This window comes from Gymnogyps californianus, chromosome 4 (assembly GCF_018139145.2).
Source record: "Gymnogyps californianus isolate 813 chromosome 4, ASM1813914v2, whole genome shotgun sequence".
Lineage (NCBI taxonomy): Eukaryota > Metazoa > Chordata > Aves > Accipitriformes > Cathartidae > Gymnogyps > Gymnogyps californianus.
Window position 1 is genome coordinate 59,760,649 of NC_059474.1, and position 26,309 is coordinate 59,786,957.

At 40.8% G+C, this 26,309-nt stretch overlaps 1 protein-coding gene across 1 annotated transcript in view; it reads left to right on the forward strand.

Moving 5' to 3' along the window:
• Positions 1-21,167, forward strand: part of ENPEP (glutamyl aminopeptidase) — a 48,087-nt gene extending 26,920 nt beyond the window's left edge. The window contains exons 7-21 of the mRNA XM_050896237.1: positions 439-552; positions 2,225-2,359; positions 6,682-6,747; positions 8,187-8,252; positions 9,539-9,690; positions 13,451-13,530; positions 15,219-15,346; positions 15,461-15,516; positions 16,347-16,497; positions 17,252-17,325; positions 17,425-17,526; positions 17,636-17,806; positions 19,723-19,863; positions 20,689-20,767; positions 21,018-21,167. Of these exons, the coding sequence (XP_050752194.1) occupies positions 439-552; positions 2,225-2,359; positions 6,682-6,747; positions 8,187-8,252; positions 9,539-9,690; positions 13,451-13,530; positions 15,219-15,346; positions 15,461-15,516; positions 16,347-16,497; positions 17,252-17,325; positions 17,425-17,526; positions 17,636-17,806; positions 19,723-19,863; positions 20,689-20,767; positions 21,018-21,167 (1,665 nt within the window). The remainder of the gene's footprint in view (positions 1-438; positions 553-2,224; positions 2,360-6,681; positions 6,748-8,186; positions 8,253-9,538; positions 9,691-13,450; positions 13,531-15,218; positions 15,347-15,460; positions 15,517-16,346; positions 16,498-17,251; positions 17,326-17,424; positions 17,527-17,635; positions 17,807-19,722; positions 19,864-20,688; positions 20,768-21,017) is intronic.
• The last annotated feature ends 5,142 nt before the right edge of the window (positions 21,168-26,309 follow it).

Consider the following 26,309-nt stretch of genomic DNA (forward strand, 5'->3'; position numbering starts at 1 on the left):
CTCAGGAATTTAGATGCTTGGGTCCAGACTGTGAGCCAGCTTATGAAAATCTGTCTGAAATGTCTTAAAGGAACTAATTTGCATGTGCAGATGTCTCTTTTGGGCAAGCAAATAGGGACAACTATACACTGTGGAGGCTGTCTGAAAACATATCCTTACAAGCACAAATCATCAAATCAAGAGGAAGAAACTAAAAATATTTTCAGTGGCACATGAATCATTAGCAATCTCCCCAGTAATATGTAATTTTATAATAAAAGTGATGTTTTAACACAAGGCGAGGCCTGAATCCCTATTTAAACCCCAGAATTATGATCATTTTCATCTGGCAACAGGCAGAAAAGTGAACAAATGAATGTTCTATGTGGAGATGTGAGATACTGAAATGTACATTTACCCTTTAGCTAACACTACATCTTTCAATGTTTATAATTGTAGTGGTTTGGAAATATTGTGACCATGGACTGGTGGGATGACTTGTGGTTAAATGAAGGATTTGCCAGTTATTTTGAGTTCCTGGGAGTAAATGCTGCAGAACCAGATTGGCAAATGGTAATTATTTCTGTCTTGTGGAGGGTTGGCGGGGCTGGGGGGAGCATTTTGGAATGGAGTAAAAATTAGACAAGGACGATGAAGACTTAAAGTATATTTATAGAAAACTAACATAGTGCAGTGCAACATAAAGAAAAAAAGTTGGTTTAAGCTTTTCCATCTACCTATGTTATGGTCTGAAACTAGTCAAAGTAAACTTTGTAAAGTTTTAGTCTGCAGGGAAGAGTCATTCTTTTTTAACAAGTGAGTCAAGTGTTTGGTTATTATTACCTAGGTGGATTCTGAACAGAGCCTTAGCAATTTTGCAAGGTTGTTTAAAGGTCTAACCTTGGAAGATGGAGATTCCTCTTTATTTATTTAGTTGGGCTGTAGTGTCTCTTCATGGGACTTGTCTTGGGATCTTTATCCGACCTGGTGAGGGTTGGGAACCTGGGCTTGGCTCCACAGCTTGGGCTGTTCGTCAAGGAAAATATCAGCTGCTGCCAGCATTTTAAGTCTCATTTCAAATGCTCCAATTCAGACAATCTCTGCTCTGCACAGTGCAAAAATAGGTAGTGATAGTGGATGGCCCACAGCATTAACTGTGCAACAAAACCAACTCCAGTCACTTTAAGGGGGTTGCAGACAAAGAGGGTAGCCTTAAATATGCACTATACTCTGACGAATTATAACAGTGTGTGAATAAAGGGAGGTTTCTTGTTCTCTCCTTCCTCCCCTCCCAAATAGATGTGATGGCACATAGCATGCACATTTCCCCCAGCTGTCTAGGTGTAATGAGATTCTGGCTACTAGAAAATATATAACATATGCCAGTGGAAGGAAGCAGGGTAGGTTTTGCACAGGTTGAGCCCGTTGTCAAAATCTACTAGCGAGAGCCTGGTGACTTTAGGAGCAGTCAGTGCCTACTCGGTGCTTCCCCTGCCTCCCTCCCTGCTCCCCATAAATATCTCTTCTCATCCATGTTATGTGAGGCTGAGAACAAAATCATTCCTGGGTCACTTCTTTTACACTTTGAAGTAGAGGATCTGTTGTGCTAACCACATAAGAAAAATTTTAATTACTGAGCTAAATTTAAAAGATCTTTTTGCATCTAGACACCATGTTCATTTAAGATCTAGAGCCATTTCAGTGTTATCATCCTAGTGAGTATTAGAAGAGGAAAACTAAATAGAAATTTAGTCTTTTTTGGTCAATATTGATTAGGAAGTAAGGGGATTTTGACTGCAGGCCACTTAATCTTTTAAAAAAATTATAATCACTTTAAAAAAATTATAAACCTTGGGATGGGGAACCCTGCCTGCTTCCTCCCTCCCTCCCTTCCTCCCCAGCTCCATTTTTGCAAGAGGAGACCATAATCCTTTGCAGATATTGTCACACTGCTGAAATTGGTAATACAGGCTCCTTGTTTTGCCTACTGTGGGGATTTTTGTGTTATGATACACATGGGAAAACAGGATTTGCAAAAGGCAATTTATCTTAGTTAAGGAAAAAATGTATCCCTCCCCTTTCAGACATAAAGTAAGAGTTTGCAAGTCCTTCTCTAGAAGAGGTGAAATTTCATTCCATTTCCAACTGCCTCCCCCTAGAGAAGCTGCAGTTCAAGCTACATATTTTGTGAAGTTAGGCGTATAGTCCTGCCTTTGTTTCTATTCTAACATCTTCTCTTCCTCAGCTTGAACAGGTTTTAATTGATGATGTGCTTCCCGTAATGAAGGATGACTCTTTGCTGTCTTCCCACCCAATTGTGGTCGATGTGACATCTCCAGCTGAAATCACCTCTGTGTTTGATGGGATATCCTACAGTAAGGTAGGAGGATATCCTCCTGTTGTGATTTTGGATGCAAAGAAGGTGGAGGCTTGGGAGAGGAGACAAAAGTCAGGGGAGCTCGTAATCATAACTCCTAATCCACTTGGGCTGTGTCTGTGCAAACCTTTTTTCTGGGATATTCCTGACTGTTGTCAGTGACGATTCAGTCAGGAGCAACTGTGAGAGGAGCAGTGCAGCCAGAGCCTCAGTCAGCCACTGTGCGCCATGCAAACCTGCTCACAGCATGCAGAGGTGCAGGGAAATCACAGTGTCAGCAGCTTCTGCCACTAGAGTTGTTGGTTTTAGAATTATCCTAAACCAAATACTAAGCACATCCCTCTCCCATCACCTCGTGTGCTGATGCAGCCCAGTTATGTCAAGCCTCATAACCTAATGCAAGGGCAGATGACAGAAGAGCAGATGTCCAGGTGTCCTCTCTCTCACTTCCCCATCATACCTTCAGGGCAGCATAACTTCTATTTTGAGGAAGCAAGGCAGGGAACCAAGCAGTGAAAACAGGAAAGTAACTTTTTGTCTCATGTTGCTCACAGTATCCCAGCCACCCAAGAAGCCTTAGCAAAGATGGGCTACACCAGCCTCTACTGGTATTGGCCCTAAACTGGGAGATAAGTTAGCTCCACGTTTCACTGAGAGTTGTGGAGCTCAGGACTGACTTGGAGTACAGTAGTCTGTAGCCCAGGAGGTGGTAGGGGACACCCCATTAGGTATTTGACAAGATTTTTGCTCATTCTGGGGCTGTCCCTGTCAGTGGTGGTGGGGACCTGTGCCTATAAAGGCTCTCTCAGGAGCCAGCTGGAACTGACTGGAAGAATACCCTGGGTCTATCTGAGCAGCAAGACACCAGGATGCTGGTGCCGTCCAACCGCTGTCGTGACCAGGGTGCATAGAGGCCTCCCTGAGCCCACAGCCTCCAGTAGTACTAGCTGTGTGGGGCGGCAGCACTTGTGGAGAAGTGCTTTGAGGTCCAGAGCATTAGAGAGGCCAGCAGCCGTGCTGAGGGTCACCACTTTGATGTGATCAGCAGGATCCAGGCTAGGAGGCTGAAGCCGGCTCATCTCCCTCCATATCAGATATAGCCAAAGCCATTTTGTCCTTAGACAACCCTTAGACATGGAACAAAGTAGATGTCCCCCAGTTTCCCTGGTATCTAACCAGGGAGTCTCTTGACCCAAGCGCCCTGACAACACTGTTGCTTCTAGTTATTTTTTTCAGTGCATTGAGAGACATCTGAAGAAGCACAGGAGGAAACACCCCTGTCCCTCTTCCCTCTCACCACCACATATGCCACCAAGGAGAGGCAGGAGCTGGGACTCTGCTCACTCTTTCCTCAACCAGCCATCTCCCATGTTGCTTCTGACCCTGATAGACCATGTTTGTGTTGACAGGTTCTTGTATGACTCTGTCAGCATTTCCTATCTGATGCCACAACAAGTTTCCACTGAACACACAAAATCCACCATTATTAAATCCTGTTTGTTGCTTTCCCTCCAAGCTCCCATTATCAGCTAAACATAAAGTATATATTGCACTGACTTTAGCTTTAGCTGTGCTAGCGTCTGTAGCCGTAGATATTACTTTTATTAGCTAGACTTGATCCATCCATTTCCATCAGTTTTCTGTTTTCAATTGTTAAATCCTCTGTCCAACAGTACAACCAGTATTTATTGCATCATAAATGCCTCACAGTCAAATCATAAACTATGTGAAAACCTGCATTGTGTAACACTGTTCTTAAATCAAACTAACAAAAGTCAAGAAACATACAGAGCTAAATCAAATACTCTGGACCAAAATGTGTTTTAGTGGTGAGCTAAGCAAGAGACATACTTTTGCATGGTCTGGAAAAACAATGGAGGAAAAAAATCCTAGCTTTTACTCATCTCTTTGTGCCTAGATAATTGCTACATGAACTCATTTTTTTTAAGCAAAAACACTTGAGGACTTGTGCATTGTTTAGGAACCGTCTGCCTGGGATATAATTTGGCTTGGGATATAACTTGGCTTGAATGAGAAAGTCTTCACGTAGATTTAGCTCAAATTACTGTTGGTATTTATATATAAATGAGTAACAAAATTAACTTGTTTCTTTTTGACTTTATTTTGGCTTCTCTTTTGCATTTTTCTTGTAAAAACAATCTCATGATAATATTCATCACTAAACAAATAAAGAATAATTTGGAATGCTCTCTGTTAGTCTTACCAGAGCAATTACAGGGCTTATACAATCCTAAAATTCTAATGAATTGCCTAAGGGTCTGTGGAATCATTGCAGTGTATTCCGTAACGGAACCTCTAACTGCTGTATGATCGGTACGGCACTATGCGCCTAGGAAAGCTGTGCTGGAGTAGAGCTGGTGACTACACAATTAATGTATATAATTTTTTTAATCTGCTCTTAAAAAGTAATTGCATCTCACCTCTTTTCCAGTTTAATCCTCTCTCTTAGTTTGAAAGATTCTATTAAAGTAATAATGAGATTTTTTTGCCTTTGGAGTTCAAACATTGATTACCTTTTCAGAAAACAGATACTTAAATAAGTTCTGCTAGAAATTTGCTCTTGGATGCCCACATTTTTGGAACCTCCCAGCTAAAGAAGTTTAGGATTAAATGTTCCACATTTCTGCCACATACAATCTTGTCATATACTTGGCAATTACCACAACTCTCTAGGAGAAGTTATGTGAGTGTTGATAAAAGACTCCCACCCACATCCCCATCAGCCAAAGTCAGCTATTCAAATCAAGGTCACTTTCCTGAACCTCCCCAAATAGTTGAAAGAAAGGAAAGTTATTAAAACACTGGAGTTCCTATAACCCGTGATTTTGTTAGGATGAGTTTTTCTCAAATGCACTCCATGATGGACTACAGAGGAATGACAAGAGTAGGGGGAAGAGACTGAAAAGCAGTAGTAGAAGATGCAAGGGGCTTAACTATACGTTGCAATTTAAAGCAAAAGAAATCTCTGCTGTTCCCAAATGCATGCACAAGTGCGTATTTCTACTCTGGCTTTCAATATAAATGGGAGGGGATGGTCATTGAGAGGTGATATCAGATAAGAAGAGGCTGATAGATGAAGCTGAGGAACTGAGCTACCCTAGTGCATACACATGGCCTTATGATTACCATTAATCATAAGCAGCCTTATGATTACCACTAATGGATATCTGTTCTAAATTTTACTGAGTCATTTTTGAACGTATTTCATGAAAAACACATTAAATTACTGTATCAGATAAGAGTCATCCGCTGACCACCTTAACTCTGCAACAATAGTCTGGAAAGCAGTTTGAGGCATACCTGTTCAAACAGTCCCTCTACCGTGACTCGTGCAGTGAAGTTGTTCTCAGGCATGTAAATAGGGGAGACAGGATTTACTGACAATTCAGATAACGTTCTTGTTTTCATGGGACAACTAGATTTTTAAACCATTCATAGCATTAGGCACTCAGCTGCCCTTTGATTTAGTTCGGAAAATGAAAACATGCTAATCTTAAAATCGTATTTTGTGTTTTAGATGATTGGGTTTGCACTGCTTTTGTTTTTCATCATTTTGTGCCACTCTGTTCTTTGTTCCACATGACTCCTCTATTTCTCTCTCCTGTCTTCCTTTTGTTTCTTTCTTCTTTCAAGGGCCTAATTGTTATTTTTATATATTGTTTATATATATGTTTATATATTGTTTATATATATGTTTATATATATGTTTATATATTGTTTTTCTGTGACACCCAAGTAAGTAACTTCTCTGATCCCAATTCTACCCTGCTTCAGAGGCCAAAGCTCTTACACCAGTCCTCAGCAAAGCTCATTCTGAATCTCGAGATGGTATTCCCAACATGTAAAGCCCCAGACTTGCAGCATTTTTGGAGTTCCTTACCTGTTGGGCATTCAGCCAAAGTCACTTCCTCTATCAGGCTGTGCTGCTGGACTGGGCTAGTTCCCCAGCTGCCCTCACCCCTGTCCTGTTCAAAGTGAAACAGGGAGCCCTGCTCACACAAACTGGTAGAGCAGCAGGACAGTAACCTCCAGCAGCAGGGCTCAGGAGCCCTTCCGCTGGCACAGCTGAACTTGGAAACAGGTGTCTGATCACAGATAAAAACCAACTCTCACATCCAGAATTAAACTCCAGCAGGCAGGCATGCTGTGCCATGAAGGAATTAGAAAAACCACTTCCTTAGTCAGATGGATGGTTTCTATTTTTGCCTTATACAATATTCATTCACATGTTGCTTTTTAGATGAACGGAAATCCAGTGTTAGAGCAGTGTGGAATGACCTTATCCCCTTTCCCTTTGTCCTCAGGGTGCATCGATCCTCAGAATGCTTCGAGACTGGATTACACCAGACCTCTTTCAGAAAGGCTGTCAGGTAAGGGTGGCACCAAAACATGCCAGAAATGCTGCCGATCCTCGTGTGACAGTAGCAAAGCTGTCATTGAAAAAGTTAATATCAGAGATCCTGGTATTAGTAGCAAAAGTATTTAATGCATTTCAGTACTGAGTGGACAACGTCAAGGGGAATAAGTTCCACGCCCCACAGAAGCAAGAATGTGAACTGCATTAAGATTTGATAACCTGTCAGTGAGGACCTAAATTCATGACAGCTTTTAGTGGAGAAACCTCCTCCACCTCTCTGTTATCCTGTTGTCAGCTAGGATCCCCTCTTTCAGCTGTAAAGTATGTCTGCAGCTTCATACGGCCATGATCCTTCAACCCACCCAAGCCTGTTACACAGGGACACTCTTACAGGCATAAGCTCGTCCGTGCCCTGATGCCGGGGCACCCAGCCCTCGAGAGCTGAGGTAATAGGAGTAGAAAAGGGAGATATTGCACAGTTCATAGTCCTTTCTCGTGGAGGAAAAAACGTGATGCTACAAAGTTATGGAAAGAAAAAATGGGAGAAAGGAGCCCTTCCAGAAAGAGAAAGATTATCTGCCCTTTCCTCTGAACTGACACCTGTCGTCTCTGAAGAGTTACAGCACAGTTTTACCACATTTGTTCTTACCTCCCTCTCTCCTGGAGAGCACATTTATGGACTGCTACAAGACAGTTGTATTTTCCTTTATTTTTCCTTTCATTTATTCAATCAGGACAGTTCCACAAGTTGGGAAAATACAGCTACGTTGTCCACAAGAGACTAATACTTCCCCTCTACTCAAAGCCTTCAAGAACATTAAAGTAGGTAGCTGTGGCTAACAGTGAAACAAACAGCACCATCTACTGACTAAACATCATCAGGTTCCAGATAACAGGGTAGGAAAGCACTCGCTAAGCAGCCAGGTAAGACACAGGACAGGAACAGTGTTTAGGAGGCCCAAACACTTAGCTGAATACCATTATTCCTTGTAATGTTCATTTTGATCATTCATTTTGATTCATTTAGAGGTGACTAGACTTTCCCACTTCCACTCTGAGTCCACAGCTAGTGAAATCTCCTGAAATAGCTTCCTCCTTCTAAACAACCTCTTATATTAGACAGAAATTTGCAACAGGATATGCTGGTGTCCATTCAAACAAAATACAAAGAACCCTTCAAGTACAAATTTATTTCGTACTAACAAGTCACACTGGAAAATGCTGACTTTTAGCATTACGGAATGCATTGGAAAGCCAAGGAACTTCATCAGCTGAATATTGATCCATTTAACCTCCTACTCACAATACTACCACCCATGGACAGATACTCTATACAACTGATCTGTACTGTCTGTGCTCTCTGTATCTCTGTACAACTGAATATGTGTATTGTTTTCATAGGCAAGGAGGAAAGACCTGGTAGTATTTTCACAGTCTTCTACCTCTCTTTAGGCATATTTGAAGAAACACCATTTCCAGAATGCCAAGACACAACAATTTTGGGAAGCTCTGGAAGCGGTATGTTTTACAACAACCCAAACCCTTGCTAATAAATGTTTCATATCTCACCTACTGATTTCAGTTTCCCAAACTTTTTATATTCTGCAGCTCTTCTGTCAATGGGAGATCACAAGCTAGGCAGCCTCCCAGTATATTCCAACACATCTTATTTCCAGCAAATATATGTTATTTCCTCATTTTTTGGCATAAGACTGTGGGAGTGGAATAAGAAACAAGAAAGGAGGCCTTGCTAACAAACAGCCTGCTACTGAAACTTTCCCCCACAACTCAAACTCATTTCATGGGTGAAAACACCCCTCACCCACCACACACATGCACCCCATGCTCTCCCTTATCTCTAACCAGATTCAGCTGTTTGAAAGCTCTCAACAGTATCCATTCTCAAGTAACTTTGGTGCTTATCTCCATCTCTAGCTTCTGAGTCCCAGTTGGGTCATTCTCTGTGCCACCATTTTCTGATCTTTCCTTTTCCTTGAGGCTGGGCTGTTTTTTTCCATCTATCTCATTACACCCAAAAGCCCACCTGCATATTACCAGGTTCTTCCTCTGATGATATTTCCTTTCCTTGCACCACTGTGGACACTCACACAGCCCAAGTTGCACTTTTGTGTCTCCTTTCAAGTTCCCATCTTCTCCTTGGTCCCAGACTTCTTTCTGCTCAGGAGGACTTCTTCCTGCTCTCTCTCTAGTGCTCTGAATCTTCATGTCATCTACCTTGTCTGAAGAAGGAAACAGTGACCCTAGCTCCCTTCCCTCACGGGTGGCATCCTGGGGAGGCAGTGGCAGCTTTCTTCAGCTCCAGTCTCTAGGACAGAAGTTCACAGTCCACAGAATGGATCAAATTTTACATTAGTGCAGCTGCTGGTGGTTGATACTGGCTCCTTCTTCACACTCAAAACAGGGCATTCTGCAAGGAGACTTCTGGATTTGAAAAGTCTCTTTATGTACTTTCTGTCCTGTTCAGTTATTTCCTCAGAAAAAATTGAGAGAACTTAGAGCATGCAAGGGGCCTCAAATGTTCCTCAGTATTTCTTGTTCATGTTACTGGCCAGTTTCCTGCCCACATACTTCTCGTTTCCTCTGTCCATGTTCAAGTTTCCAGCTCATTCCTTCTTTCAATGACAGGCACCATAAAAGGATTTAATGGAGTATTTTTTGTACTGAACCTGCTCTTTCCTCTGCCACTTTCTGCTCTTCTTTCTGTCAATATCAGAGATGTTTATTTTTTTTCCTCTTTGGACTGAATTTGCTTTTTGACTGCAATCTTCTCCCATCATTCATAGGCAAGTAATAAACCTGTGAAGGAAGTCATGGACACATGGACTAGGCAGGCGGGCTACCCTGTTTTGGAGATGGGAAGTAATTCAGTATTCACACAGAAACGTTTTCTTTTGGATCCCAATGCAAATGCTTCTCATCCTCCTTCTGATCTTGGGTAAGTTCCTATCCAATGTCTATCCAAAACAGGTAGAAATACTGTACAGATACTCTCTTCAACTGACATACACGTAGGCAGTGTTATACCCATTCTTGCTAAACTTACTCTCAGCATTTGTTTTTAAAAAGAAGCCAGCAGGAAGTTAGATACAAATATTTCAAATTTAGGACAGCATCAGCCCTTTGTCTCAGAGTTTCTTTCTCAAACACAGCAGAGTAAAATTGGACAGGGTCTCTCAGAAAATCTTACTTCCACACACAGACAGCTCAGATGATTGCAAGTCATCTGTTGAACACTGCATATTATAGTCTGCCAGACTATGGAAAACTGACACAAAATTGTCTCTGTCCAGAAATCAGATACCATGATCCAGGTATTTTATACCACAATAGTTTATTCCTTTCCTATATGGTATAGAATCTATAATACATCACAGGGTCTTCACAAACAATACAGGATCTTCTCTACATGTATTAAAAACATGAGTTACTGTGAAATAGCTAGTCATGTATAAATGTTATTAATCCTCATCAAGAGCTACTTTTTTCCTATTTAACTCAGGATGGTATTGCTTAATTTTACCCATCTAAAAGATAGTTATCTACTCAAAGTTAGCCATCTTGGGCTCTTATGTGGCCAGACAGCCAGCTGCAGACATTCATCTACCCTATTCAAGACAGGTGGGATACTGTATAGGAACATATTTGTTAATTAACAGATGACTAACCTGAGGGGAGATGAACCCTACCTGTGGTTTGGTGGACCTGCACAGAAAAATGGCTCGGCTGCACCATGGCTTAACCAGCTGAATAACTGTTCAGAGCTGGCATTGCGTATATTCTTAGTCAGCCCCAATTTTAAGGCAACACAACTTTGCTAACATTTCACTGAAAGAGCTCCACATTAACATATATTAGGAAGGTTTCATTCCTTGAACTAGCCCAATCAACTGAACCAGTAAAACTTGCCTGTATGAACCAGAAATAAATCTACCCAAATGCAATTTTCCATTAGCTTCTACTAGTTATTTTAATACAAAGAGCAAGAACAAGGAGAAAATGAAGAAACAGTTGGGGCCACTTTATTTCATTCTGATTAAAAAGAAAAAACTTGAGCAATGAGAAGGCCCGTGGTATTGGCAGTTTAGGATAGGTATCAAAAGAGTTGGGATGAGACAATTACCCACGTATTTGCAACGTTGTATTTCTCCCAACATAAGCAGAAAAGCTTGCAGGCTTTTGAAGCAACTCTAGCTGCTAACTACAGCACTGTGCAATCTGAAGGCTGGTTTCACAGACTATTCAGGCAAAAATACTTCTTTGGGTTAAAAATTTTGGCTTATTGCACTATGCTCTGAGGTACCAGACTCGGGAATCCTACTTTTGCTTGACTTCAAGACTTACAGTACATTGCCATTTGTCATTTCTTGAGTAGAAATCCCAGCACTGTTCCTACCTTAACCTGTCAGGAAGCTGAGCTGTGCACTGCCCCTGCTATTCCCAAAGTGAGAGGGGAATTTGTTTCTGAATATGTAGTTTTTATAAAAGACTTACTTAAAAATAAAATGCAGTAATATATATTATAATGCTTATATTATCTATCTTGGGACAGGCTTACTCCCTTGCCTAAAAGTCGATCCACTGAAAATCAATACCTCCTCCTTCCACTCTCACAGATGGGGATGAGGAAGCTTCTGAAGAGATCCTACCCCAGATGGGACTGGCCTATTTCATGTCCGGGTGCAGGGTTTTGATTTAAGCAGTGAAAACTCCAGGTCTTGTGTATGCTTTATTCTCTGAACCCTGCAGGGATAGTCTCCTGAGCTGCCTGCTTGTTTCAAGCTTGTTTGGCTTGAAAGAGTCCTCTCCTGCATGCTGGTACTCAAAAGAAATGAAAGTTCAAAAACCTGTGCTCTGAGAATAGTGCTGCTGGGCAAACATGTAGCTACAGCATAACATGTCAGGAACACATCCTCAATATGCACAGTTAACAGGACACAGCTATTGTATCTTGTGCTCAGGAAAAGTATTTATGTATGTAATCTCAGGAACATATAAAGAAAAGTAAATAAAATCCCCCTCATTAAAAAACCAGGGTTTAAAAAAAAAAATCTTTTATGGGCTTTCTCTTGGGGAAACACAATACTGGGGCTTCTGGCCAAACAATAACCTCTCTAAATTCCATGGCAGTAAGCTCCGTAAGACAACGAGTAAAATCTAGAAGTGTATAAATCTGTTAAGATATTTTTATTTAGAAGATACAAAACAATAGTTGATCTTTCTTCCTGGACACAGCAGGAGATACCATAGCCTTCATTTTGGTATTTTCTGGAAGTTAATGACCATTCACTTAATCCAGGGTTGTAAAGACAACTCAGGTTTTCCTGTAGTTCTTGCCACCAGGGGGTTTAAAAGGGAAGAAAAATCTCCCTGGGAGATACTCCCTGTAGTATGCTAACATGGAACAGCAGCTGAGTGCTCAAAAGGGCTTAATAATTTTAGCAACCCTATGCAGGTGGCTGTGCAGGTACACTCATGGCATGCTCTGCTGTCCTGCTTCCCTGACTGCCTGGTCTTGGTCAGGCTGTGTCATGGCTCCCTTCCAGCCCAAATGTCTCAGCTTCGTCCTGGGCATGCCCCGGACTGAGAAGTCTGCACCTACCCACTGAAGGTATTCAAGGAATAGAAGAGGAAGAGGTAAGGTCACGTTTGGCTCCCAGTGCTTTATAATGGAGGAATTAAAGTTGTCTTGGAGAAGGAAAATAGGCTGGAAAAGGCAAGAGGTCCTACTGACTCTATCGCAGTGGTTGCTTAAGCTCTTTCAGTTTTCCCATCAGTAAAAAAGGTTTCATAATACTTAACCACTTATTTCAAGTCAGAATTGCAAAGATTAACTGGTGTCTGCACAAAGCCCTAGACACATCAACATTAAGACTCACACCAGCCATCCACATATAATCACCTTTTACTAAATTAATTGCTTTGTATCCTGTTAGATTATTATCTGACATGACATGAAGATACTGCTTAGCAGGGCTGCGTGTTCCAGAGCTGTGGTAATAAACTACACAGTATAGCACAATGGAAATTCGTTCATGTGATCTCTCTCTGATTATGGGTAATTATTACCCTCTCCAGCATACGGAGTCACCAAGAGGTGAAGATTGCATTCAGAAGGACATGGCCATAGCAGTTCACTGATTTAAAAAAAAAAAAAAAAAAAAAAGAACCAGATAAATTGTGAAGCTTTCAGACTTAACTTTAGGCATGTAATTAACACAGTACCATATTAACTTGACTAATACATCAACATCGGACACTGGACAAAATCTTACTCCACTCCCTTGCTCAGTCTACCAGATGCATTTTGAGAACTATTGATAAATACAAAGTATTAAGACAAGCTACTGCTACTCCTCATCTCTAGAGCATGAACATGCTCAGACACTTCATGTTTTTTATTTTGCTTTTCAGGGAATATAAGTGCCCCAATCATACCACACCTATGTCTGACATTTTGTTGCCTGAATAGAGTATCATAGCACAGAAACATCTTTACAACATAAACAACAGCTATTGGTAAAACACTGTGTTTTGTTACAAGGGATATTTGGTAAATGTACATGCACATAAGAACACAGTTGACCTCATAAAACAAGATGTAAGCATTAAAACAAATAAAAAGATACACTGGAGTTTTATTTTTAGCATTTGGTTTCAAACGTCATTTGATTCTCTTTCCCTTTAAATAATTTCAGTTACAAATGGAATATACCAGTGAAATGGAGACTTGGGAATTCAACAACTTATACTTTCTACAACACATCTGATTCTGCAGGTAAACTTCCCCTTCTCTTTTAAGAGTAATGAATGGATAAAGCTTTTCAATGTCCTTAACAAGAAATAAAATACAGAATTAACTTTCATGCTTTTCAGTTTTCAGATCCGGGAACCAGCACACAGCTTGGTTGTGTTGAAGTTACTAGTCATTTCTGCAATAAGATGATTATTTCCCCTATACACACATTATGTCAATTTAGGCTCAATTCAGTAAAGTGCTTAAGCATGTGTTTAAATCTAGTCCTATTCAAGGAAGCATCTAAGCATACTCTTAATTATAATGTACTAAAATTAATGGGACTTAGATATGCCCTTTGTCGAGTCTAAGAAAAGAGGTGAAGTGGGAAGCTGATGAACACATCTGTGGCATGGTAAACTGGCAATCTGAGTTCAGTTAAATAAAAAGAGCTACAATGATTAAACACATTTTCCAATGCTGAGTTCAGGAATGAGGAAATACCTACATGGATATTTTTGATGATTGTTCTATTATGCAGTCAAATCTGAATTTCTCATTCTACAACTCTACTGGTCAAAAAGGGGGAGAAAATGGGGAAAAAAAAAAGAAAAAAATTACTGACTTCTTGAGTTTTTAAATTTCATCACATGTTGGAATTTCAGAAATATCACAATCATCAGCTCTTCTCTTCTTGTACTTGTTTGAATGTTACCTATTTAAAATGCAATTTGTCTTTTGTTTTGCCTTTTTTTTACCTGGTTGCTTTCAGCATCCATGCAAAAACAAAAGAAAAAGTCTTATGTCATGATACAAGTCAGAGATTAACACAAAGAAATTTTCCTTCTCTAACTTCCACATGACATTATGGTGAGCTGCAAGGGGCTATTAACTTGACAAAGCCTGCAAAGGCATGATTAAGTGCTTACTTCTACATCTGTAAAAATGTAAGTTGCTAGTAAGGCAAACAGCAACTGTAGGGAAAAAATGCCTTTTGAAATACCTTGTATGGGTCATCCAAACAGAAAAGTGCTTTTAACTCCAGCCACCCTCAAACCACAGATTGAAGACCACTGCTTTCAAGGAGCGATAGAAAAACTTTCATAACTAGCAGCACCAACTGGACCAGGCCAAGCTTCTGAGAAAGTAACGTTTTTCAAGGATTCATTTTAAATGGGAAATTCCTTAAACATGAGTGCTTGAGTAAAGTTGCAGCCTATTTTGTAATTCCTTCATCTATGGCTACAAAAATCGAATCAGAGAAGAGTACAAGAAAGAAAACCCATAAAAAGTTGGTTGAAATAAACCGAAAAATGAAACGAACAGAGGATAAAACATGAGAACTTTAAAACTACTAGTAATCATGAGGGTGAAAAACCTTTTAAAAGAGATATTTGCAAGAACTGTTTCTTTGCAATTTTTTACTTTTTACAATGACACTAATTTTCACCATCCTCACTCTAAGCACAATGATCTCCATTTTAAATTTAACAAACTAGCTGGCCCCAATAATTACCATAATTCACTATTCTAAGACAAGTGCTGGCATTCATTAAAGTCTATAGTAACTCATCTTTACTCACAGCCATTTAAAAAATAAATAAATAAAATTAAGGTTTGGATCTTATTTTGGTATTCATTAAAACCAAATATTACTTTTGGAGTAAAGGTATCTCCAGTGAGTTCTGTGTCATGTAAGATGCACAAACCAATCACTGTTTGTTTTGCAGGAATTACGATACCATCGCCTCCTAATACTTTTGCGAACATTAATCCAGACCACATTGGATTCTATCGAGTGAATTATGATAGTCAAAACTGGGCCAGGTTAAGCACTCTTCTGGTCAGCAATCACGAAGTGAGTGTCATAACATTGACCTGTCTGGTGGGTCTTTTATAGAGGTCTGTAGAGGCTGTTTTTTCTGCAAATAATCTATATATTCTTGATCGCTCTTTTCCTCTTTTCACACAGAATTTTTCAGCTGCTGACCGTGCAGGGATTTTGGATGATGCCTTTTCTTTAGCAAGGTAAACTAATTCCCTGCAGAGATTTCAACACAAGTTTTTCACTTTCCATTGCCCATTACTTAGAATTAACTCAACTCAGGTGGTTGAAAGAAAATTTCTGAATATATTAGAAGTCTTAGTTGTTTATTGGCTTATGTCGTCCTCCAAAAGGGGCAAATTCAAGCATGCATTGGCAACTTGCAGTACCAATGCAGTCAAGAGAAATGCTCCCCTTCGGTTCAGTGGCAGAAAAAAAGAGGGCTTTAATTGCACAGGTCTTAGAAAGGGGTGATTTTGCCATGTAAGTAACAATAATAGAAGCACTCCAGAAGAAGTTAGGTGTCCAGAAAATCAGAGGCATGCCTACAATGCATAGCATGGCATTAGGAAGTTACCACCTCAGCTATCTTGTTTAAAAACTTGCTTGGAAACTTCTAGCTCTTGTACCCAGCCACGCTGACACAGATAAACTTTGGGCGACCTTCTGTGAGAGCCTGTAAGTCTGAATCTCCTCAGCCTTTCAGGATGTCTCCAGAGCTAGCAATTCCCTTTTGTGTGACAGGATTTAATGTAGTCAGTTGAGGGCTACCCACTTCTGGGCACACTGGGCGGCTGCACAATGTGAGCAGCCTCCTCACGGCAGTGAGAGCTCCTGCGGTTAGGCATTGATCAACAGTGATCCTTGGTGGTCTCTTTGGAAAACACCTCCCAAATTACATTCCAGACTATTTTCCCCCACCCAAAATTTATTATTTCAGACCTTCTAAAGTAAATAGTGTTCTAATATCTTTAAAGAAGTAAGTTCTTCAAATTCATTAACATAACAGAAGTTATGTTTTCTCCTTCCACAGACCTGGACTCGTGAATTACTCTGTTCCCCTGGAGCTCACAAAATACCTAACAAATGAAAGAGACTATTTACCTTGGCATAGAGTTATATCAGCTGTGACTTATCTCGCAGACATGCTTGAAGATGATACAAATCTCTATCCCCGGTTTCAGGTGATGAAGCAAAAAAAAACATTCCTGCATGGGACCACTGGATCTGACAATTCAGGATCTGTAACAGCAATAATATTGAAGTTCAAGTGATTTTCAATGTTTCTGAGCTATCAGTATTTACTTTTGTTACTGTACTCTTAAAAAAAGTGCTGAAAACTGCTTAGTACTGATCTCTGAATTACCTGGATTCTCAATTCAGGACTACGCACTTGGAGGAAAGAAATTATGCCTAATTATTCTTATAATCCATCACCATAAGTCACAGTACAGACATTTGTTAGTCAAGGCTGTCCTGCATTCAATAAAGAAGTATGTATAGGGCAGCAAAATCTCTGACACCTGTCCTCAGCACAAAGGATGGCTATATCTCAATGTGGCAGTAAGCAGGTTTGTTAGTTGACCTAACATGCTGAATGTGATTTAATGGTCACTAAAATAAGTATGTCCTGAACTCAGCATTATCTCTGGAAAAAAGTTGTGGCAGTGTGTCCTTGCTGTACCCCAACCTTCATTTGGGAGCACAGACAAGGCTGGAGAGAAGCAGGTTGCCTTTGTCCTATCTGTGCATCAGTACTGCAAGCATTTGGACTTAGCATGCTGTGGTGATCTGGAAAGATTGTGCATGTGTGTGTTTGTGTTACTTTTTGTTTAAGAAATGCTAGCTCTGGGAAAAATTGAGAATAAACTATGAACACAAATATATTATTATTTAAAGAAATCTACACAAGTAACAAACCCCCTTTTCCTACCTCAGGAATATTTTCGCTACCTGGTAAAACCCATTGTGGATCAACTGCACTGGAATGATTTTGGAGGCCATTTGGAGAGGTTGAACAATCTTTCTTTTTTCCTTCTCATATTATTGATGGATTCAAAGAATGCTAAGCAGTAGGAAAATATCTCTCTCTCCCTCTCTCTCTTTTAAAGGCTTCTTCGTGTGTCTGTTCTAGACTTTGCCTGCAGTATGGATGACACAGAATCTTTGAACAATGCTTCTCAACTATTCAAGCAATGGCTACAAGGAAAAACGTGAGTGCTCATGGCTTTTGTGGCTGGTGAATAACACAGCATGTGACTTGGTCACAGATCTCAAGCAGGAAAGGAGGAAGAATATTCAAGTACTGTTTCTTTATTTTAGTATTCCTGCAAATCTCCGACTCCTAGTATATCGCTATGGCATGCAGAACTCAGGCAATGAGTCATCGTGGAATTACATGTTCAAGAAATACCAAGAAACTTCATTAGCACAAGAAAAAGAAAAGCTGCTGTATGGCCTGGCATCAGTGAAGAACATTACCCTTTTGGACAGGTGATTTAAACACACAAAGGTTTTTCTTTCGCTACAGAAGCAACTGGTCACAGTTTGTTCATTCCCCTCTCCTCTCTCCTGTGCTGTCATTTTTGTCAGATTACAGCATGAGGAATGCAACACATTTTCAAGACCAGTTATCTAACACCCCCCTCCGAGCTTGTACTATAGTAGAAAAAAAGGCTTGCTCCTTTAGTGGAAAGATATTGAACACAACGTAGTTTCTGCACACAATCAATAGCCTTCAGCTCTTCCAACAGTGCCTTCACCCTGTGTAATTTTAGCTGTCTAATAGTTAAGCATCAGCAGAAAATTAGTCATCTATGTTTCCTCTATAATCAGTGAAGGGAGGCAGGACCTCCAGAGCACTGTTTATCTCAGACCAGGAAAGGGACTCAAAATCAATGGGAAGAATTGGTTTTGGGTGTTGCCAGTCACCCTCCAGTGGCTACAGGGGGAGTTTGCTTAGACTAGATGCCTACCTTCTAAGTAGCCAAAATTAGGCAAACAACCTTGAGCAATTGTTACTAACAGTCTTATGAAGGCATCTGTGCGAAGTCGCAATGCTCCCTGAAGTGCTGTGCAGATGTACTTGAGCTAGAACAGGAAATGATGTATTCATGCTGCCATGGCAGTGACGGGAGTGACTGCTCCAGGCTGGTCCAGCTGTCAGACTGGGCGAGCATCTCCCCAGGCTGCCGCTCTGCAGAGACACATCAGCTCCTTTAAACTTATCTGATAACTTTGCATGTAGTTGTATCATGTAGCGGAGATGCAGGCAAACATCTTCACCAGGGCCATTCACCGCTTTGTTGGAACCCTATCTAAATATCATAAGATGGAGCAGTCTCTGCCTGGAAGAGTTCCAAGTTTAAACAAGATGAAACAAGGAAGTATAGGAGGTTCAGGAAGAGTAAATATAAGAGTTAGAGTAATTAAAATAGTGGTAGGAGGCAGCTATATTCCTAAATTCTTGTGACCACAACAGCCATAATCTAAAGCCATTCAATAACTAATTGCTGACATGATTGAGACATGAATTAATTAGCTAGATCAGCCTATATTTGCAGAAAATAAAAAATCCCCCCTAAAGCAGGGAGAACTTCTCTCTTAAGCTACTATTAAAATAAGAAGGAAGAGGAAAAGAGCAAACACATTGAGAAAATTGTCCCTTACATATAGGAAAAAAGAAGACAATCCTTAATCCCAGCACACAACAGCTTAAGGGTGTTCTTCTGCAGCTGCTGCTGTGAAGCCATGACCACGCTACTTATCTCCCTGCGAACGTGCGTGCTGAGGGATCCTTCCACTCTGTCAGTCAAAACCATTTGTGCTGTAACTGACAGTATAACTGTAGCACTTGCAGGCATGCTATGCCCAAATGAATTTTAATTTTGTGTGGATAAGAGTTTCGGAACAAACAACACAGATTTCAGTGTGAGCAAGCCACCTGCATGCGTACTCATGGTCCCTATAAGATCTTTATAGCCTGGACTACTACTTTTTTGGTGCTTGGCTACCCAAACAGGCTGGACTACTGACTGATCCAATCTTGTTTTCACTACTTGATTAAAATATAGGAATAATAATGGGTTTTGGCTATTTTCAAGTAACTGAAACTGCCTAACTGTTTAGATTTCTTTCAATACAATTATCTCTTGACACAGTTATCAACAGATATTTATGTTTTAGATCAGTGTACTTCACCTTTAAAATGCTGCGGACAAAAACAATATTCCTGCTTGGAAATAGGCTGTAGATTATGGTGGCAAATACTTGAGAAATATAGACATTAGCATTGCATTATTTCTCATCATCACCATCAGTTAAGTCTACACTGAAAGTGTTAACTTACTATTTGCTTTCCATGGCCTTTCATGAAAGGCTCTCATTGACTCTTATGGCATTTCCCTTAGGTATCTGAAATATATTTACAACACCAGCCTCATCAAAAGCCAAGATGTGTTCACAGTCCTGAGATACATCTCGTATAACACCTATGGGAAAACAATGGCCTGGGACTGGATACGACTTAACTGGCAGTACTTAGTTGACAGGTACGCTAATGAACTCATTGGAAACTTTAGGTCTACATCTATCTGTATATCTTGTTATATGCCATGCTTTTCTATATTTTCACTCTACAGCTATAATCACTGGCCTTTGCATAATGAAAACTGAAAGCATATTCAACACAATTATACCCATCTGCTGTGAAAAAGTACTTTGCTGCTAACTTGAAAACCATTCTTTCCCTAAATGATCACTACCAATAAATGGTGATTAAAAAGTATAGAAAGTTCTACCAAGGCCATAGAAATCTGGTTATTCCATGGAAATTAGTCAGTCATGTCTCCACTCTTCCGATGGATTTCATAACAAGAAGACAGTGTATAGAATTTTTTTTTAATTCCTTCTAGCGGTAACAGCAAGCAGCAGACATACAGACAAGCAGTGGAAATAATAGCAAACCTTTTAGCTTTGCTCCTCCCTATTTGAGTGACTTCTCTCTCCTTCCTTCTCCTTTCTAAGCACTTGGTGAGGGCACAGAAGCAAAGCACACCTGCAAGCCTAGAGCTGTGAACTGGACAGCATTTGTATTGCTGAGCAGCAATACACCTAATTTCCAGCATGAGACAGTAAGTCATTAATTTAAAAAAAAAAAATCCCCCAGAAAGGATCATTCCTTTAGTAAACATATTTGAGAACAGCACAGATATTGTATAGGCGTACTATTTTACAGGTATTTCCAAAAATGCTGAAATCTGAGTGCATCTGGTTTATTGTAGCACAGTTAGAAGTTTAAGCTTCAGATAATTACTTGTGCCTTTTCTTTTTTAATGGTTTTGCATCAAACATCATTTATTAAATTGTTTTTCTAGATTCACTATCAATGACAGAAACCTTGGTCGAATGGTAACTATTACCCAAACCTTCAACACTGAGCTCCAGCTTTGGCAGGTATGGTGACAGCACTTCTCCTGGTTTTAAGTCAATATATTTAACAATCTACTGGCCAGGAAACTTGGCTTTTTATCCTCTAAATGTGTTAAGCAGTATGAGTTACTGTAAAACTATCCCAGTGCTACTGGCCTGAGCCTAAATATCTCTCCCAGCCAAAACTGCCCTTGACCAAGTCCCTGTAAAAAGCCATTTGCCCAATAGCAGTGTTATTTGCTTCATGTCAATTCTTTTTCTCTCTCTTTTCCAGATGGAAAATTTCTTTGAGAAATATCCTAATGCTGGGGCAGGAGAATTGCCCAGGAGTCAGTCAATTGAGCAGGTGAAGAACAACATTGAATGGCTAAAAGTAAACAAGGAGGAAATACGAACATGGCTAGAAGCACAGCCAGGCCCTTAAAGTTTTACTTTGCTAAAAATACTAGGCACTCATTCTAGGCGCTCAGATCCTCAGAGATATTTAGCAATGTGGATTTCTCACCTAGGTACCTTAGAGGACCAAGGCTTAATATTTTTCCTACAAACACTCAGGAGACCCCTGCCAGAGCAATGTTTGTGTAGTTGCTGATCCCAGATCCTGCCAGCACTTGTGTGCAGGAATAGCTTTAAGTTTTGAGAGATGAATTTGCCTGAACAAACAAGACAAATGTTTAAAGTTACTCAAGGCAGAAGTAATGGCAGAACTGGGGTTCTCACTGATCGCTGGTCTCTCTCCTACATACCACTCTGAAAAGCTACTTCTTGGTTCTCACAGAAGTCTATCTAGTATACTCAGGGATTCTTTTCCAAGTGCACCTCATAGGAGCTTTCTCCTGAAGGGAATTAAGCAGTAATTTTAACATTGTCTGAAAATCGTCCCCTATATTTATAGCTGTAAAAATTCTACATTTGGAATTTAGCTTTGCATTCTGATACTACAGAAAGGCCAGTTAAGCTTCCCTCTCCATTGATTTTTGAAGTTTAACTACCAGTACTCAAGGGATCAATGTTATCAGCTTCTTTTTCAATGTTATTAGTTGGGATTCTGTAGCTTGGGGTAGGGGTTGTCTTGGTTATTTTTGTCTTATTTCTAAATCTTCTCAAAAGAAGAACTTGTGGCAGCCATTACTGCAAACAAGACATATGGTATTTACTGTCTCTTTTCTTAGGGAAAAATAAAATTAAAAAGTCTACCTGGAAATCTCAGTCTCTTTCTAATAAAGTGGCAAAACTGCCTGGCAAATAGAAAAGTAGCTGTTACATAGCCCAGCTATGCCGTACATATAGCTTCAGTGACTTTTGAGAGGGAAAAAATCTATTATCTCCTCTGAGAAAATACAAAAAAAATGGCAAATTCAGGCAGAGGGGGAGGTGAGTCCCACTGCTGCAATTCAGTCTACCACAGAAGTACAGGCAGCAAAGAAACGACTCTCAGTCCCAAGTCCCTCTGCCGCTGTGATGGTGGAGAAGGCAACGGGGCTGCCCTGCCTGACCCTCCCAAGCTGGGAGCTGGGGTGCCTTGGAGCTCCCAGGTTTCCATGTGCTGTGTCCTGACATCATATGGGCAGCAGACGTGAGCATCAGCCCCATCCTCCTTACCTTCTCCCTGGTCTCCTGAGTGGAAAGGTGCAGCAGAAGGGAACCAGCTAGAGCCAGTCCCTGTCTGGATGCCCTGGGAGCAGGACCACAGAGCATCTCACAGTAGGTAGCCCTGGGAGAGATTAGGCACAGCTGTCGGGAAACTCTGCAGCGGGATGGGAGGACAGAAGCATGGAAAAGCACTTCTCTTCCCTTCGTCCTGCAATGCTATTCAAAGGGAAAGTCGAGATGTTGAGGAGATGGCTCTAATGTACAGAAATCCTGGGGTATAGGCTCTGCCTGCCTCTGGGCCTTGGTATGGCACAGAGGGCTCCAGAGAAGCTTATATAGTCCCAGATGGAAACACTTTACCCTGCTCCCCCAGGAGATTCAGGGCTGGTACTGTTTTGGGCCTCTCCCTAGATACACAAATAGCTGCAACAGGCCCAGACAAATCTGGTGACCACATCAGTTGTCCTGTCAAAGGAAAATGTCAGTCATTTGCCTCCTGCAAACAAAACATGGCAGGATTTTGACTAACAGTGGTTACAACTTGCTACAGATATACCAGCTGCCTTTAAGGTGAAGAGGTGGCAAAGGGCCAGGCAGTTTCTTCCAGTTTTTCTTCTTGCTCAGATTCACACACAGAGGACAGTGAAAGTTAAGCAGCTGCCCACACCCAAACTACCAGCAGCTCAGCACACTGGGAGCAGGCTGTCCTTGGGCAGCTGCCTGCTCAGTAGGACACATGCCAACTTGTCTTCACGATTTTACAGTTTCGATGAGTAAATTGAAGGAACAGAAGCCAAACAACAACTCTCTTGGTTTCAAGGTCACGAACTGGTTTGGTAGCACCACACTGTAATACTATCAGCGTGTTGTATCACTGTGACTATACAATAGTATGATCAGCTCAGAAAAATTTTCTGTGCACTGTCGATGCTGTATGTTTTAATTGGAAGTTTTTAACTCCAGCTGGCCATGATGTGCAACAATGTAAAGCCGATATGAAGATGTTCAAGCAAGTAGCCGAGTTGTTTTCCCTTTCAGAGAAGATTTAATGAAATTTGGCAGAAAGAACTGATTCTCTAACTATTCGTACGCTTCTGCCACAATTTGCTGTAGCAAGAAAAGTATGAGTACTATGGGAATGATACAAGATTAAGTAGTTACTTTAAGAGATTTCTATCCTTTGTTACATGTAGCCCCTACTACCACTGAGTGGCATCAGGCTGGCCAACATTGTCGGTTACAGTAGTAGGCTTTCATCAAGGAAAACATAACAGGTAATGAAGATTTTCCAGGGTGCTGGAAAGCTATAGCAAAAGCAGCCTTCATCCAAATCACATAGACATACCACTGTTCAAGACAAGGCACATATTGGTAGCATTGTGTATTGCTGTAGTAGAAAAAATTTTAAAAGGTCAATCAGAGAGAGACAACAGAAAAATACCACTGAGGCAGAGAGAGAGCAAGAAACCAAGGACAAGCCTGAACAACTACTGGGCTCATGACCCTGAGTGAATGGAGGAGAGAAGGGGATTTAAATAGTCAACCAAGCAATTGCCGTCTGTCATTTGTTTCTCGCTCTGTTCGGGAAGATGGGACCATGTGCAGCTTTTGTGCCCGAGCTACCCTGGATCAGAGAGACATTTGACTAGTGCTTGGATACTTTTGATGTTACAGAAAGGTTAGCTGGATTTCTACACTGATCTTAAGTGGGTAGGTGAACATGGAAGTAAATCCAAAAGCCCTAGAAGAAGGCTGCTTTTATGGTAGGGTAAAGGTTCTGTCAATTTGAAATAATGTTCTCTAGATTATGCAGTGCTCTTGCTACCTTTAAATGGCTCATGGAGAATGTACTGTATGGCATGTGCCTCTCTCAGACTGTTTGTCCTAGACGGATAACAAATCTGGTACATGCTAAATCTTTTGGTCAGGAACTAGTGCATTTACAAATGGTCTGTGATAAGCTTAAGAATGCCAATTTGAAACTGAATCCAAAGAAATGCGAACTGTTTTAAAAAGAGATAATTTTCCCTCCGTCATTCGATCAGCGAGGAAGGAATTTCCACTGATAAAGCCAAGTGAGGGAGTGCAGAACCGGCTGGCCCCTTAGATCCACACAGCTTTTTGAGGCTCTGCTGTTCCTATTGTACCACAGCAAAAGCTATTGCATGCAAGTGAAGTAGAGAAACGCTTTGAGTAATCCAAGTGAGATGCGGTGGAGTTAAAGAGGGGCCACTTTGACTGTTGCAGTGTTGCCTTACACTAGCTCTGCAAATCCTTCTCATATCAGCCACAGCTGTGCATCCTATAAAGGGTGAGCCCATGGGCCCCAGGAGGCTGTAAGCCTGATTGATAGGCACATGAAAACACTTTATCATCTTGATGATTCAGGTAAAGAAAAAACTGAAAACATTGTATTACTGCACAGAACAAAAAATGAATAGCACCAATGCAAATACCAAGGCATCTACAACTGAGTCAGTTCTAAAACAGCAGTTAAGATCGCTACAAAGTACACAGACGTAAAAAAAATACCATATATGTATGGTATGTTTCACCATTGAAACAGGACATGACTAGGAATTATCCCTCCAGTCTTCCCACAATGACCAGTGCCATTTCTTGGCTATAATCATTTTGGGTGATGGTGTCTTCCAGCAGCTTTTGGGACTCAAGGTAAAAGGGAAAAAGCTAGTTTGTGATGGGCACAGGAGAGACTAGCTGAACAGGGTCAGAAGGATAGGACCTTATCCTGTTGCTAGCAGCAGCAATACCATACTACCAGATTAAAACTTCATCTTGTGTTATATGTATCCAGTTATGAAAGTCAGTCAAACAAGGTTGTGTTTGCTTTCCCAAGTGTTTAGGCAGAAGCCGGATGACCTGGAGGTATTCCAACTTCACATCCACACCTATGGCAGCTGAATGTATGCTCGTATGTGGAAAACTAGTACAGAACAATATAGCTATATGAGACTAAGGAAATGTTCTCCAGCTCACAGGTACTACAGTGGTTCATATGACTGCCCAGATATCTGACCTTTTCCAAGACGCACTTCTGAAAAAAACACAAATCTATTTATAAAGGTATCTGAAATGTATTTGGTTCAGATAAATCTGAGATTTTCTGGCTTCCCAGTGTATATTCTAAAGAGTTGTGAGGGAAGAGCAAATCCTGAAAAATATGACCATGACATAGTATCTGAGAGACACCGTTCTTAAGTACCACTCACTAGTTGTTTCAGCAGTCCCTCACCCGCAGAAAACCTTTCCATATCAACCCTCTCTTCTTCACAAATTGATATCCAGAGACTGCTATCAAGCTGACATCTGCCTGCTGGTGGTTTCATGATGCTGAAACAATGTGTATGGATGGTCTCAAGAACGAAGCAGTCAGGGAAAGGAAGAGATTGACGCATGAGAGAGGACTGGAAACTCTTCAAAAGGAAGGCTGGGGATACAGGGTCATTATTCTTAGTAAGAATCAAGAGTTAATTTGAAATAGATATTGCAGTTGTATATGTGACCATACAACCTTCACCCTAGCTTAAACCATTAATGTTCATTTTTCTTTGGAGATGGATGAAATGGCCAGGTGACCTCTAAATATCCTTTTCAGTACTTCTGAATTTTTTTAATTGTTTGCAGTGAACAACAGACTGGTCACTGATATGGTTTCTTCCAAGCTGTGCAAGGCCAAGCACAGATCATGAGGCTCTGCCATTCCAGAGTTCCCATTCTGTATTGCCTGCTGTCAAATGCATTCATGCACCACAGGTCAGTGAAGAAGCCTCTCCAACCAAGAACTGCATACCACAGAGCTACAGAGCTCATACCTGTAGCAGCTCTGCAACTCGGGGGTATTTTTTGTGTCTTTTGCAAAGAGGGAGCCTGAAAACAAACAACTGCAGGATGCTCTCTGGAGGGTAGTTAACGCTATTAGCCAGAGCAAAAGTTGCACAGTTATGGCAAAAAA